Source organism: Pseudonaja textilis, chromosome 2 (assembly GCF_049901715.1).
Source record: "Pseudonaja textilis isolate UNSWEBS1 chromosome 2, rPseTex1.2, whole genome shotgun sequence".
NCBI classification, from domain to species: domain Eukaryota; kingdom Metazoa; phylum Chordata; class Lepidosauria; order Squamata; family Elapidae; genus Pseudonaja; species Pseudonaja textilis.
Window position 1 is genome coordinate 216,023,668 of NC_141991.1, and position 16,124 is coordinate 216,039,791.

Sequence of the window (16,124 nt, forward strand, 5' to 3'; positions counted from 1 at the left end):
AAGTATTTTTAAAATATCAGTTCTTTCATTTAAAATAAAATATTCTAATTTAGAACATATGTGTACTACATTTTCAAGTCCAGTTCACATTTCCAGTAGCAAATACAACTACATAAGACTTGAAGTGTCAGATGATGTAATAAAAAAGCAGAGGGAGGGAGGGAGGAAATATAAAAAATGTTAAGAATGGCAAACTAAACATGAGAGTAATAGAGCAAATCTCACATTCCCTAACAACCAGGTTAGATGTTCTTCACATTGTGAAGTCAGACAATTTTCATTTTGGGGGGGGTATCAAGATGAGTTATTTTCAACCAAAATTAAGAATTGAGCTATTCACTTGCAATGAAAACAGTATATTAGAGAGTCAGAAGTACTAAAATTAGATATATTTTTTCCTTTCCCTGTTTTAATAGTTGAAATATAATTGCAAAGAACTTACCTAGTTTATGTTTTTACATTAAATTCATAACTAAGCAAAATTGGTTTCAAATTATTCTCTTAATCTAGAATACATATTGTTTTCTTATTGATCCCAAAGTGCTTCAAACACTGAATTTGGTATATTCTTCAGCAATGTTCTTCACTTTGAATTATTTGTAACACAGACATCATATCAGCTTTACCACACTTATATTCAATTTCTGGAGTACTTATGAAGAAAGAAAACACACTACCTTATATTTATGATCTATGAAACACTGGATTTTATGGCACAGAAATAATGAGATCTAAAATGTTCCAGTGTATGTAATCCTCCATGAAAAATGAAGTAAAATCAGTAGTAAAATGTGGAACCAAAGAACCATCTTCTGATTGTCTTTAAAATCTATATACATTTCAGGGAAAAGTGAGATTCCCCCGCCCCCAATTCTGAGAAAAAAGTATGTCTCAAAAGCTGTGTCAAATTGAATCCATACCTTTCCAAATTTATATTTGCTTCAAGAAAGAGCTTCTTAGATTATCCTTTTTGCTAGGAACAAACTTAGAAACTAAGAGTACTGTTCAAATGATTGAAGGCACTACCCATCTGGCACTCTTTAAAATATGTTGGAACTACAAATCCCAGAACTGAAAATCTCAACATGATAACTAAGTATTTTGGAATTTATAGTTCTAAAACTTTTAAAAAACTTTAAGTTGGGGAAGCTGGCCTAATCAACACATTTCATTTTTTTTCATCTGTTTTTATTTCTGTCAATTTTTCTTATAGTATAATATTTTATTGGGAAACTTTAGAATTATATTGGATAATATATAAAATTGTTGATGTCTCAAATGCCGATTTCTTACTTTACTATAAAAGTCAGTACAGGGTAGAAGAGTTTCACAAATGTAGGGATAATTTCTTATAATAATATGGCATGCTTTATTTTTGGTGAAAGATTTTAGAACAAGGATGAGTGACATAAACAGCATGTGTCATGATTTAACAAATAGTTACTTTGGTCAAAGTACAGGCATGATCTAGTTTCAGAAATATCTATTTACAGAAAAATGTGAAACATCAGGGCAATATTGAAAGGAATTGAAACCAGGCAATTCCTAAACCAATAATTCTACAATTGCTGAATCAGTGTACTACATACTTTTAGGAAGCTATATGAAATGGAGAAATAAAACTGGACTCTGAAAACCGTATAAAACATTCTCCAACCTATAATTTATAACCTTTTTGAAAACCTCTATGGTCAGGTTCAGCATAGCTCTCTTAAGATTTTACTTATGTTTACAAAAGGTAATTTAACTTAATTCAGTACACAGTACTAGTAACATCTAGCCATGTTGTAATTTAAAAATTCTGATATTTGCATAATTTCTAGAAAATGCCTAGATAAATCAACACCCAGAACTCCCCAAATCTTACTTTTTACTTCACCTATTCACCTTACTGTGTTTTAGCCACTGCTTATAATGGTGATAAAAATGCTTTACAACAGAGACATTATTTACAAATCAGCAAACTATGCACAGTGAGAAAGACCAAACTGAATTTTGCAAAGAAAAAGCAGGTCTCTGGAGTGTTTGTCTTGCTCTCCTGTTTTTTCATTAAGTAAAAATGTACTCTATATGTAGAAATGGAATTCCATTTTCCTACAATGAAAGGGAACTGTACTTAAATTTTAAAAGTTATTATAGTATCCTTGTTTATGTAAATATGTGGTCAAAATGAGCTTTTCCCTTATTAGCAATTATGTCCAGTGCACAAATACTCCAAAGAGAGCCAATTCAGAAAAGATTAACCCTGAGCTAACTACAACCCTCTGAGTGCAAAAAACAAAAATTGCATTGCTCATGTTTAACTTTTTTTTTGCAAAAGCAAAAGACCAGCATTTCTAGTGATTAATACAAGCTGTAAGAGAATTGTGATTACTATAGCAATTTTTCGAGGAGAGCCAAGTTTTTTTCCATCCACTGAATATTCAGTTGAATTGTCTCAATAGCTTCTCGGACATACCGCAACTGAGCAGTTTCCTCTGACTTTGACTCAAAGAATGACTTAACCTAAAGAAAAGTAACACATGAAAAAAATAAGATCTCAGAGCAATAAAAACAAATAATCCCTTAAACATTTTAAACAGCCCAACCAGCTATTATCTAAATGTTGAGGAAATTGATAAGAAATGAAAAATTCATTACATATTTACTATTGGTGCTTTATAGTTCAGTCCTAATTACATTACAGAAATGGTAAATTTTGAAATCCAGACTATTTCATACAATGCAGGACATTAAATAATTATCTTAAATGAACAACACAATGACTCCCTATTAAAAACAATTTCTCTAATTTGAGAAAAGATCTTTCATGTTATCATGTTCCCCAAATCTCTATGAAAATTTCTCGCCTTCCGTAAGAGCTTGAAAGCCTGGCTCTGTCAGCTGGCCTGGAATTCTAATGAGGAAGTAGCATCTTGGAGGTGGTTAATGGATTAGACAGAGTTCATCTCCTCCCCATGCACACTTTGTTTCCTTCTTCCCATTTTGGTTTATTGAATTTTAACTTAAAATATATGGTTGCTATTTAGTGTTTTTAAGGTTTTATATTGTATTTTAATTATATGACTATAAGCCACCTCTAATCAATCACCTTGGCGAGATGGGAAGTACAGATAATAGATGGATGGATGGATGGATGGATGGGAGAAAGAGAGACAGATAGACAGACAGACATAGACTGAATCATTGACTGACTTACCGACCTTGTAGGAAAAGGACTAGCACAGCCAAGAGAAGGAGGGAAAAGAGGGATCACCCTAAAATGACTGCAAGGCTACAAAGAAACTAAGTCCAACCTTCCCTTCACTGTTGTTGACCCTTATCTAACTCTAACCAGTGCTGACCATTAGTTGATTCTTCTGTGTAGGCTTTTAACAATAAATTGATTAAATTAAGCCTTCATGTGTGGACCTGGTCTTTTGTGCCTGACACAACTATTTGTATTGTGAAGCAATGTTATAATTTGGAATCTTAATCTGCATCACACATTGCCTTCTTTCTACATCAGTGACAGTATTATTCCACAATTCTTTCAGAACAATTTATCCAACTAACCTCTAGCAGATGTTCTAGTGTGGAGAACTGATACGTTGTTGATGTTACAATGCTTTGAATAGTGTATGATCCGCTGTGAAACCTGAAATTTAGAAACAATTGATCAAGAGCAATACATGTCACTAATCTATGTTAATTGATATATATTTCACTCTCCTATACAGATAGTCCTATACAGCGGCTAGAGTTTCCATTGCTAAACAAAGCGAGTCACACCCAATGAGTCACGCCCAATTTTATCACTTTTTTTGCCACAGTTGCTAAGCAAATCACTGCCGTTCTAAAGTGGATCATGCAGTGGTTAAGTTTCCCCGTTGACTTTGCTTGTTGGAGTACAGCTGGGAAGGTAACAAATGGTAGCCACATAACCTGGGATGCCATCATAAATGCTGAGTGCCAAACGTCCAAAGTTTGATCACAAATGGGGGGTGGGGGGGAGAATGCTGCGACAGTTGTAAGTGCTGACCAGTCATAAGTCGATTTTTCAGTGTTGTTGCACCTTTGAAAGGTTGCTAAATGAATGGTTGTAAATCAAGGGCTACCAATATTAATCTAAAGCATTTCGTATGACACCTAACCAATCTTGAGGCTCAGGGAAATTCCAAAATCAGTTAGCTTACATTTGTCATCAGCCATACAGGACAAACTTTTCTAAAATCATCAAGCTCAATATTTTTCACAAATCCAGAAAATGCAGAATATCAAACATATCTCCCATTCATGCAATTTACCAATAGCAGCAGCTGAATTATACTGTATCTAGAGTACAGAAGAATTTAAATCAATCTCATTCAACTTATTATTAAATTAAAGTAAGGATGCTGGGTAATCTTATTCACCTGGAAAGGTACCAAATTGAGATGACCACAATAAAGGCTATTAACTGTCATGTTTGTCACAAGTTACCATACAATTTAAACTAAATCAAAGTGTCTTTTTACAACTCAGTGCTAAAGTATCTCCCTCACTGACTAGTGTTAATTTGAGACAGAGATAAGGGCACAGTGGGTAATGTAAAAAACCCAGGTGAGTCCCAAGAGAATGTTTACTCATGTCATAGGTTACCAACTACCTGTTTCATAGCTGACTCATGCAGGGAGACAGAGAATTATTATTGTTATTGTTATTGCTATCATCATCATCAACATCATCATTAAGCAAAACATTACTTTTTGATAAGCTGATTCCAATTTTCTTTAACAAAATCCCATGCCAATAAATGTCCAGGCAAATTCTGACTGATACTTTTAATGACAGTTGGAAGATCCTGTGATCTGATTACAACTCCTTGTAGGCTTGTTCTCATTAACCTATGAAATAAACAACAAGAAAATAGCATTTTAGGCATGTATCTTCTCTTTTTCCAGAGAACTATATCATCTATAATTTCAGCACTGCCATAGCTTTGGATAGTTGCTGAAAGAAAGATTATTTGTATACATATAAACACACACACACTATATGACTATATATTATCATGCCATCTTTTACTTTTATTGTTTTATTGATTTTATTGTATTTTATTATTATTGTGAACTGCCTTGAGTTGTTGAAAGTCAAGTGATATACAAGTTTAATAAACTATTATGACAAATATCAGCTGTAGTACTTCAGATCACAATTTGAAAAAGGGCTCTTTTGGCACATGCAAATATATATCCCATATATATGTATGTATATCTGTATGTATAGGATACATACATGAATTCCACTTCACAGGCCACCGTTTAAATGATTAAATAAAAGATATCTCATGGACATCCAAAGCAAAACATTTCAGATCAAAAATCTCCTAGCAGCCTAATGTATAGTAAAATATAGATGAATGAAAATGCATGCACATACTGTACAAGCATAGGCCTAGCCTTTCTGCAAATCAGAAAAAGCCAGAGCAGCTTCTAAAGAAACTACTGCTGCTTTAACAATTACAAAAGAAATGCTCATTTTGGAGTTATGGGCTTCAAAAATGAATGAATGCACAATACTTTGTATTAATAAACTCAAGGTAAAGCATACGTATCTTATATAATGAGCATATAATGAGCATGCTCATAGTAGACAAAGTTCTCAGTACACAGAGAATCTACAGCATTTCGTATGACACCTAACCAATCTTGAGGTTCAGGGAAATTCCAAAATCAGTTAGCTTACATTTGTCATCAGCCATACAGGACAAACTTTTCTAAAATCACCAAGCTCAATATTTTTCACAATTCCAGAAAATGCAGAATATCAAACATATCTCCCATTCATGCAATTTACCGCAGTATAATATTTATTGCACCGACCACAGTAACATAAAATATTCTTGAGCTCCTAGAGAAGAAGGAAGCTATTTGAAATAGGTTAGTCTGAGAGGGATCATCAGTGATCAAGTCAAGTGTAAGCAAGAACCTGAATCTAGGAAATAGCTCAAATCCCATTGTATGGTCGACAACCTCTTATGTTTGTTTATTCAAATCTTTTACATTTAATGAGAGAAGTGCACTGATATCTGCATTAATGAACATGTTTTGGTTTATGAACATCTGTATCTGGGGAACATTGTTTTTTACCCTTATTATTTAGTTTCAGTTGAAGATTAGAAACTTCATTATGACTTTATTAAATTTAGAGACCACCCATCTTTCTCAGAGCCACTCTTATGATGCTAATTATCTAAAACTTTGCAATTGCACACCTCTGAATATCTGGTTTATCAACTTTAAAGCAGTTGAGTTATATAATTAAGGGAAAAAAACAATGTTCCCCAGATCCAGGTGTTCATACACCAAAACATGTTCATTAACCCAGATGTTAGTGCACTTCTCTCATTAAATGTAAAAGATTTGAAAGATTAGAGAAAGCATGCTAAATGTTCATGTACTTGCTTAACTTCTTTGTGCAATGACACAGAGAAATCTATAGTAATCAAATTTAAATAAATTACTGACCATAACTAGAAAACTAACTTTTAAGATTTAAAATCTTCAAGTTTAAAAATGGGAATATGGGAATAGGAGGAGAAACTGTACCAGATGAGTTTTTTAACATCACTTGTGCTGGCCAGTGATTCAAGAATTTTGAGTTTTTCTGGTTCAGAATCCACAAAAGAATACATTTTTAAAAGAAATTGCCAGCCAGCTTCAGTTTTTGCTCCAGCTGTGAATATGATCTTCATAACATTTGTCGGCAGGCTGCAGAGACATACAAAAAGAATAAGTATATATGTATTCTTAGACTCTCATACAAACATCCATGTTAAACATAAAAACAGTATAAATGTTAACTGCTCAGTTGAGCCCTTAGACATGATACAGCAATTTGTAGTAGAACACAAATATTCCCCTTGTAAGTTAATCTTTTTCATGTTCTCAGTCATTTCTTCTTTGCCATTTGTTCTTGTTCTCACACATTTAGGAATGAAGACTTAAAGTTAATTAATATTCAGCATTACCTTTTGTTATGAAAAATGGGGAAAAAGACAAAGACACTAAACCAATCCTGGGCTAAGTCACATTTATCTAATGATACACACTTGTTCTCACAAAGTTTTCAAGTATTGGTTTCAAGCCTAGATAGAACCAAGCAAGAACAACAGCAACTACCAGCAAAACTGAACTTCTGATTTCAGGCTTCAGAGAGCCAAAGCTGTAAATCTCTCCCAACAATAATCCTCTGTTCAGGAACTGGTTATTCAGCAATTTCTCACAAACACAGATCTGGTAGATTGGATTTTTTTTTTAAAAAAAAAATCTAGATTTATACTTTAAGTCATTGGCATTTAGACATTTTTCTAAACTGTCTTGAGCCTGAGATGCCATAAAAGGTCTAATAGGCCTGGGAATAGATGATTGCTGTCTCTCAGCTTTAAGCCTTATATTTGGCACCATAAATGTCTTTCTTTGACCAAGTCATTTCTGACAGACATTGAGCTGGACACCCTGTTTTTGTGTTCTTCCAAGTGCTGTGACAAGTCTGACAGAGAAGAGTGCAAAGGGTTAAAAAATAATAGTGTAATACTCAAATGATTATAACAGTAATCAAATAAATTAATATTAGGTGGATAGCAGCCTGCTCCCATTCTTTGCTATGCTACTGAAAATGCAAGTACAACTGAGAACTTCTACAGAACCTGGGATGGGTAGCCTGTTGGCCAGATGAAGTCCTCAGCTCTCCCTCATACATGACCAGCCACTGGTTCTTAAAATCAGTGCCAAATTAGCCAATAAAAAGCTCGTCCCATTCTTACCCTTTAAAATCCAAACTACCAATAAAAAAGAAAGGCAGAAAAATATCCTTGCCCCTCACTGGTCACCATATTGCTAGGCTTCCTGTAGCCTGCTAGAAAATAAGCAGACTTAATTTTGCATCTGAAACCGTAAAAGCTGCCCATTGCTCAATCCTGGTTTAGTCCCTGTTAGTGCTCTGTATTGTCTTCTATAATTATCCAATCAGCATTGTATTAATATAGCAGTAATGAGGATAGAAACCGTTCTGAAAGACAGTGGAATACATGCATTAAACTGATATCAGGAAAAGATTCCTAGTAAAGAAAGTACTCATAAAATTTATAAACTTTGATGGAACTGGAAAGAAATGTTCTTCAGGATGAAAAGGAAGGCTTTAAAATGTGAAGAGTCTTACCCATCACTACAAGTTCAAGAAAATGTTCTAATTTTATATATTAGTAAATGAGCGCATAACTTGTTCTTCATGTTTTGTAGCATGCCAAAATGCTACCCACAAGCAGTGCAGGGAAAACAACTTTCAGTGAACTGTGTTGAGACATTTTAAGGTTTGCTTAATTAGTTAATTAATTAATTAATTCAAGGTTTGCTTAAGCCTGGCTTACTGAAATTTCAAAAAATGGTTGTGCTCACAAAATACACTGGACCACAAAGCAAGGTTTATATGCTGCAGTGATAGCTGTATGACATCTATTGTACTTTATAGTACAAAGTACATGGTAGCACGAAGTCAGTCAGACAATATGGCACTGTATAAAGAGGTAAGCTAGGTCTGTGACTGATTCAAATACAGATAGTCCTCGACTTACAACAGTTCCTTTAGTGACCATTCAAAGTTACAGTGGCACTGAAAACTGTGATTTATGACCATTTTTCAGTTATGAGCTCTGCCACAATCCCCACGATCATGTGATTAAAATTCACATGATTTGTGAATTGACAACTGGTTCATATTTGCTGTGTCCCAAGGTCACACAATCACCTTTTGCAACCTACTCATAAGCAAAGTCAATGGGGAAGCCAGATTCATTTAACAGTCATACTAACTTATAAACTGCAGTGATTTACTAAACAACTATGTCAAGAAAAGTTGTAAAATGGGGCAAAACTCACAACAGAAATTTTGGGCTCAATTCTGGTTGTAAGTTGAGTTCTCCCTGTAATTAGCATTTTTGGGTTTCTTGTCATATGAAGTGCCCATGTTTTCACTCTGTACCCATAGTAAAATTTCTTCCCCAATGAAAAAGATAAACATTTACACATATACATATATACTGATTTAAAAAATATATTTTTAGTGATGGTAAAGTAATGTCTCAGTGCCTAAGGAGAAAAATAATTTAAGTAAGTTTTTTTTTAATTATTATTTACCTTGCTGTCCCATTGGAGTCCATCCATGTCTTAAATAGATCAGAAGCAGTGGAACTACACTTTCTTAAATCATAGGAACAGGCAAAATTTAGTAAATTTGACTGTAGTTCTAATTCTGAGAGGGTCTTATTATTGTTCCATGTTATTTGATCAATCTTCTCTCCAAACAATTTTTCAATCCTGTACTAGAAAATAGCAAAGGAAAAAGATTACCACTGGTCAGTAGAAAAAAACTTTGTTACAATTGTGCTATGGCTAACTTCAAAATCTACAAAAAATGATGTAGAACACAGATCTGAGCAAAACCTGACTAATTCTCCTTTCCTTCTGTCAACTATTATCACAGCCTGATCTATTCAGACCTATACCAATTCCAAAGTGAGCATCAAAGATACCATATGTGAGAGAGATCTGCTAGACCAGGGGTATAAAACTCAAGGCCTGGGGGCTGGATCCAGCCCACAGGGTGCTTAGATCTGGCCCGGGTGTGCCCCCCCTCCCGAGCTCCATTTTCACTGGCAGAAGGTGGCAGGAGGCCATCACAGTTGAAAATGGAGCTTGGGAGCCCGTTTTCACTGGCAGAGCACAAACACCACTGACATGAGGGACGTCAAGCTGACCATGCCCACCATGGCCACGTTCACCCTGGCCTCCAATATCAAACACAACCCTGATGTGGCCCTCAATGAAATCGAGTGACATCCCTGTGCTAGAATTTTTTTGTGCAACATTAATTTGATGATAAGATGTGAAGGCAAATGAATTTGTACTAGAAATCCAGAATGATGTAAGTAGAAAAAAATCTGACATCACAGACCCCTATTTATTTATGGGACATATGATTTATAGTATTTCCTCATGATCATAGTACAAGAGACAGCAGTTAAAAATGTTGAGATCATGAAGAAATTAAAGAAACCATAAGCTGTTTCTTCTAAGTAGCTGCATTTACGCAAGATAGGAAAGGATGCAGTTACGAGCAGATGATCTTTGCCATTACAATGCATTTCTAAATAATGCCAGTAGATTAAATTATAAACTATTAAAAGCATAGCATTTTTAAGGAAAAATAAAATGAATGCTACACATCCTTTCAAACATTATGCTACGACGTAATACAGGAAGTCCTCAACTTACCACAATTAAGTCCAAAATTTATGTTCCTAAGCAAGATTAAGTGAGTTGCACCCCATTTTACAATTTTTTTTGCCACAGTTGTTAAGTGAATCACTGCAGTTGTTATGAGAATCATGTGATTGTTAAGTGAATCTGGCTTCCCCTATGTCTTTGCTTGTTGGAAGCCATCTGGGAAGGTTACAAATGGCAATCCCACCACCCTGGGACACCATAACTGTCATAAACACATGCCACTTGAAGCACCTAAATTCTGATCACATCACCACGAGGATGCTGTAACAGTAGTAAGTGTGAAAGCAAGGCTTAAGTCACTTTTTTCAGTGCTGTTGTAACTTTGAACACTCACTAAACAAATGGTTGTAAGTGGAGGACTACGTCTACAACTTTCTAGTTATCACACAATTGCTGCTTCCCCATTTTCAAGAACTTACCAACACTCTGGCTGAGAGATCCAGCATGCCTCGTTTCTCAACTAAATTGAAGATACGACTGATTTGGTATAAAGCTTGCATAATTGGAGCTGTGCTGTTTTCTTTCACTATATAGTCTATTAGATTGAAAGCCAGGGTCAAGGAGACTTTTCCTACCCTAAAGAGATCAGAAAAAAGGTTTTAGAGCAGTATTCTAATTCTAATATTATAAAGGATTATACTGTGAAAACTTATGGAAATATGTATTTTTAAAACTGAAATATATTATTCCAAATAAATTCTGAGCTAGTTTCATTGCAGACACAATCTAGTATCATTGATTGGGGAGGTGGAAAGAAATTATGGATAAAGGAAGCTTCTCTATATGATAATCTTTAAGAAACAATCGATTTAAGGTTTTTCTTTTTAAAATGAAACTGAAGAAACAATAGAATTTTGCCATACTGAAGTTCAACATTATGAACTTTTTTATACTGTTAAACATTCTAAGATACATTTAGCAGGATCCAATCAGGGTCGGTCACTGGGAGCAGAGGTTAAGTCTTCCGAGATTTTGGGCTTGTGCTAGAGCCCATCCTAAGGAAATTTCCCTCTCATCAGAATGTGTGGTTTTGGGGGGTATTCTATGCATAGTATTTATGTGGTGCCTGATTATGTGAAATCAGCACTCCTGTTGACTGACAAGGGGCACTTTCCCAGGCTTCAATCATTTCCCTGGCTATTTTTGTACCTGCTTGGCCAACAATTTTAGTTGTGTGAAATTAAATGTATGTTGTTAGTTGCAATGTGAGGCTATCAGTGGGTTCAGATCTCCTCACCGGACCACTCGTGTGTTCTTGAAATCTGGTTAGGTTTTCCCCATCTGTCCTACATTGGCACACAAGGAATCCATGCAGGGGATCCAGTAAATTATATTAGAAGTATCTCCCACCTCCAAGCGACCTTTGCAATGCATGGTTTATCCTCATATGGTAGCCTCTGGGTAAGCCCACTTGCAGATCTCAGAAGCTGTGTTCTATTACTTCTTAAATGTTTTTGATCTATGACAGGATGTGCCATATAATTAGTCTTGCACCTTCTTTCTTCCTTTCTCTCCCCTGCATGTTGTGCAAGCATCTTGCAAACAATTTATAGGAGTTATTTATGTATTTATTATTTACAGGAGAGAGGTAAGTTCCCTGAGAATGGGTTCTAGCACAAGCCCAAAATCTCAGAAGACTATAACCTCTGGTCCCAGTGATCAACCCAAATTGGATATTGCAACATTAACCTGGGACACATATGTGTTTTCATTCACAAGCTACATTTAGCTTAGATGCACACCATTCAAAAAATGTGGAGGCAGATCCCTGGTTTTCTTCAATTTAGACCAAATCAAAAGCTATGCACTTCAGTTTGGAAACAAATCAGTGGAACCTCGAGTCATGACCATAATCCGTTCCAGGACTAGGGTCGCAACCTGATTTGATTGTAACTGGAAGCACCACCGTTTGCATGTGCGTGGACAAAAAAATTGGCGCTGAAGGGGAAATCGGTGTAGAAAGGGAATCTTTCCGCGCTGATTTTGTTTGCTATCCGATTTTTCAATTGTGACCTGATTCAAAAATTGGGTGGAATTTTCAGTCATTACCCAATTTGGTTGCGAACAAAAGCGTTGGCGACCCAAGGTTCCACTGTAGAGGCATCTGCACCAGGGTCATAAAAAAAAATCAAATGGGTGCACAATTGTACGATCAAGTAGCCACCTCTTTTTTTACATTTCTGTATCTATTTAAAATTGAAATCTAGCACTTAGCTCTTTAAATAACAATGCTGTTTCTAATCTTTTTGTGGTTTTTATGGGAGGAAGAACATCCATAGTGGCATAACTATTCTGCTATTGACATCTGCTGAACTATTTTGTATTAATTTCCAGATTCATTTAACTCCCCCAAAAAGCAATTCTAAACTGGAACTGCTATTTTTCTGCTTCACCATGTTCCTGAATTTCTAAAACATTGTAATATTGTGTATATTCCATTCTCTGTGATAGCTGAATATTTTATATTTAAATTTTTATTTGACAAAAAGAAATTTTCATTTTGGATCATTACCCAGCCAGAATAAATGTATTATGAATCAAATTGGCTCTGTCTTTGGGATCAAAAATACTGGGATTTGTCTTCAGTAGTTGAATTAGAGCAATCCAGTTATTATCATCATAATGCACAATATAGTAACCATTTCCATTCACATTGAACTTCACCCACTCTATTTCATGAGGATACTCAATTACACCTACATAAAAAAGAAAAGGAGAGACAAAAAGAAAAAAAAGCATCAGTTTAAATTAATGCTAATTGCTAAGCATTCACAAGGATAAACATTATTGACTGACAATACTTGGGCAGCCATTTGTCTTTGTATTTCTTATATACGATCAGGGTACTTGCAGGGACAAGTAGCTCCTGCTCAGTACTATAAAGGACATCTTGTAGAGTAGTAAAATTGCATAAACTGAATTTTCACAGATCTGGCCCCAATACAGATACTTTCCTCCAAAGCTATAAAAGTCAAATTGATAACATGTACACGTTTCCCCAAAAATAAGACCAGGTCTTACATTAATTTTTGCTCCAAAAGATGCATTAGGGCATATTTTATGATTAGGTCCTATTTTGGAGAAAATATGGTACTAAATGCATACATCTGGATGACAATCTTACCTGAGGTTTATTTTGGGAGTAGGGCTTATATTACGAGCATCCAGAAAAATCATGATAGGGCTTGTTTTCTGGTTGGGTCTTATTTTTGGGAAACATGGTAAGCATACTTCAGCAACATAAAATCTGTTCACATGCTACCTTCAATATCACAGTTTGTGAGGTATGGTTTATTTATTTGTTCCAGTTTCCTTGTTCTATATTATTAATCTAGATACTTAAAGCTAACCCCAAGAGGAGACAAATGTTATTGGGCAGAGTTGCTAGGAATCTTCAGAAGTGTTATGATGACTGGAATGTGGCTTTATTATGACTGGACCATGTTAGAACCACTGAAATTTGCTCTTAGTACAGCATTTTCTAATTTTCAAAAGGCAAATGGCATACCTGTCTTTTTATCCAGTAAGTATGTCTGCAAAGGGAGGGATGAGTTGTCATTGTTTGTGATATAAGAAAGAGGGATCTGCCACAGATAACTGGAAAAAACAGAAAGGTACACATTCTTAAATCCCAAAGTTCTATAAGGCTAATAAAACTATAATAGAGAAGTAACTTCCTAAACTTCTGTGAGATTACTCATAAATTAATACACATTCATTAAACAATTGTGCAATGATAGAAATCAAACTGCAAATTGTTAACGTATCTAGAGTTCCTCTCTCTGTCCCAGTAGTTGAGCTTGCCTATTCAGAGCTTAACTATTTAGGCAAGAAGGTGATTTCAGGAGTACAAACTAATTTCTGTTTTCTATTACAGGTAGTCCTCGATTTCCAACAGTTCAGTGATTGTTCAACATTACAATGGCATTGAAATTTAGTGACTTATGACCATTTTTTCAGACTTATAACCATTGCAGCATCCACTTGGTCATGTGATCAAAATTTGGAGGGTTGACAATTAAATCATTTTTATGACAGTTGCAGTGTCCTGGAGTCACCTGAACCAGAATTAAAGAGGAAGCTAGATTCACTTAATAACTGCGACGAGAAAAGTTGTAGAATGTGACAAAACTCACTTAACATTTATCTCAATTAGCAATGGAAATTTTTGGCTTAATTTATCTCAATTAGCAATGGAAATTTTTGGCTTAATGGCAATCGTAAGTAGAGGACTACCTGTACTCCTGTACTTTCTGCAAAACTATTATCCTCTCTAATTTAAATCTGGTCATACCAATCCAGAGCAATATTGTTTTTCTGTCAGAGATTGTCCTTTAAAGAAAATGGCTTCCAGGCAAAAGCTATGTGATAATGATCTATTGACATTATCAGAAAGTGTGAGTTCAGGGTTTGTTTTTTTTGCCTTGCCTCTTTTTAAACAAAATAAGTATGCAAAGTTTTGTGAAGACTTTTTGGTGTCCCAAGCAGAACACCGTGGAGAAAAATAAGGGTGGAAAGTTTTCCATCCTTACTGTGGTTAATTGCACTTTTGAGAATGAGGCTGGGTATTAATGGCAGTACAGTCACAGGCAGATTCTTGTCTAGCTCCTGATATTCTGTAATTGGTGATTGATATTTTTAAAAAGGCAATTTATTCTGTAATTGGTGATTGATATTTTTAAAAAGGCAATTTACCCCCAAAAAATGATTTCTGTCATACAATGTAAAGAATGAAATCCTGTGTTTGCAATATTTCTGCCTTATCAATTTAATGTGACATTATACATGACAAGTATTGCTATTGCCTGTCTGATCCATATGCTTGATTATTTTGAAAGTAGTGCAAAGATGAGGCCTAGCTAGGTAATGGCACTTATCTAACCTGACCTTCACCAATCTTAAGCAGCTAAACAGAATTATACTAGCATTTGGGTGGGATGCTACCAGGAAATCTTAGGATTGTATGCCAAACTGATATTTTTTTAAAAAATGCAGAAAGCAATTAACTACTTCGATAAATTGCTAAGAAATCTATATAGCTGTGTCCATGGAATCACCAGGAGCTCAGCTCAGTTTACATATAACTACATTTAAGAAAGATAACAAAGTTTTCATTAGATTTCCATCTAACTATTATTCCCTCATATATACATAATTTAGTATTTATCCTATGTATCAGTCCTTTACCCTTTTAAAATCTAAAACATGGGCTGAGAAATCAAACTATGCAAATTAAAAAGAAAAAAAACCTTGAAGATAAGATTTGATCTCCCAGTTCTGTGTTATGTACAAATCTTTCCTGCTTTAAAAGGATTTTTTTCCCCTCCTTTTTGACAGTCACCAATGGAAATCCTTTCTGAATTGTCCAAGTGTTCATAATTGTTTTTACATCAGGGGTTCCACGTGTCACCTTAGGAGACAGATACACATGCAAAAAATGGTGGTGTCAACATAATCAATAGCTTCATGTAATTAAATACATAACTAAAGTTGAAATATAATTCTCAATAAAAGCTTGCTAATTATAGTTTAATACTATAAGTTCTACTTTGTAAGACTTTGTTGTTTCTATACTGCTTTAGAAACACAATAAATAAAAGTTGTGCAGCATTTCTGGTTTAATCTCTAAAAGATATTTCACATTATGCGGAAGTGCAAACAAACAGCAACACCTGTTTCCAACACCTTAATGCAGCTTCATCTATTTGCAGGATATTGCTGCTACCATTTCAGTGGTCATACAATCCTTGAAAAGATCATGGCGGGTTTAACATAATTATTTTACTCATATTTCTAACAGTTTTTATTTATTAGATTTTT

General features: G+C 34.8%; 1 protein-coding gene across 2 annotated transcripts in view; it reads right to left on the reverse strand.

Moving 5' to 3' along the window:
* Positions 1-286: 286 nt before the first annotated feature.
* The window catches only part of LNPEP (leucyl and cystinyl aminopeptidase), a 55,996-nt gene continuing 40,158 nt past the window's right edge, over positions 287-16,124 (reverse strand). For both annotated transcript variants that reach the window (XM_026719151.2, XM_087927019.1), the window contains exons 10-18: positions 15,554-15,714; positions 13,813-13,901; positions 12,817-13,000; positions 10,724-10,880; positions 9,156-9,340; positions 6,570-6,731; positions 4,725-4,865; positions 3,556-3,637; positions 287-2,505 (exon numbers count right to left, since the gene is read on the reverse strand). In XM_026719151.2, coding sequence (XP_026574936.1) covers positions 2,374-2,505; positions 3,556-3,637; positions 4,725-4,865; positions 6,570-6,731; positions 9,156-9,340; positions 10,724-10,880; positions 12,817-13,000; positions 13,813-13,901; positions 15,554-15,714 — 1,293 coding nt within the window. In that variant the 3' untranslated portion in view covers positions 287-2,373. The remainder of the gene's footprint in view (positions 2,506-3,555; positions 3,638-4,724; positions 4,866-6,569; positions 6,732-9,155; positions 9,341-10,723; positions 10,881-12,816; positions 13,001-13,812; positions 13,902-15,553; positions 15,715-16,124) is intronic.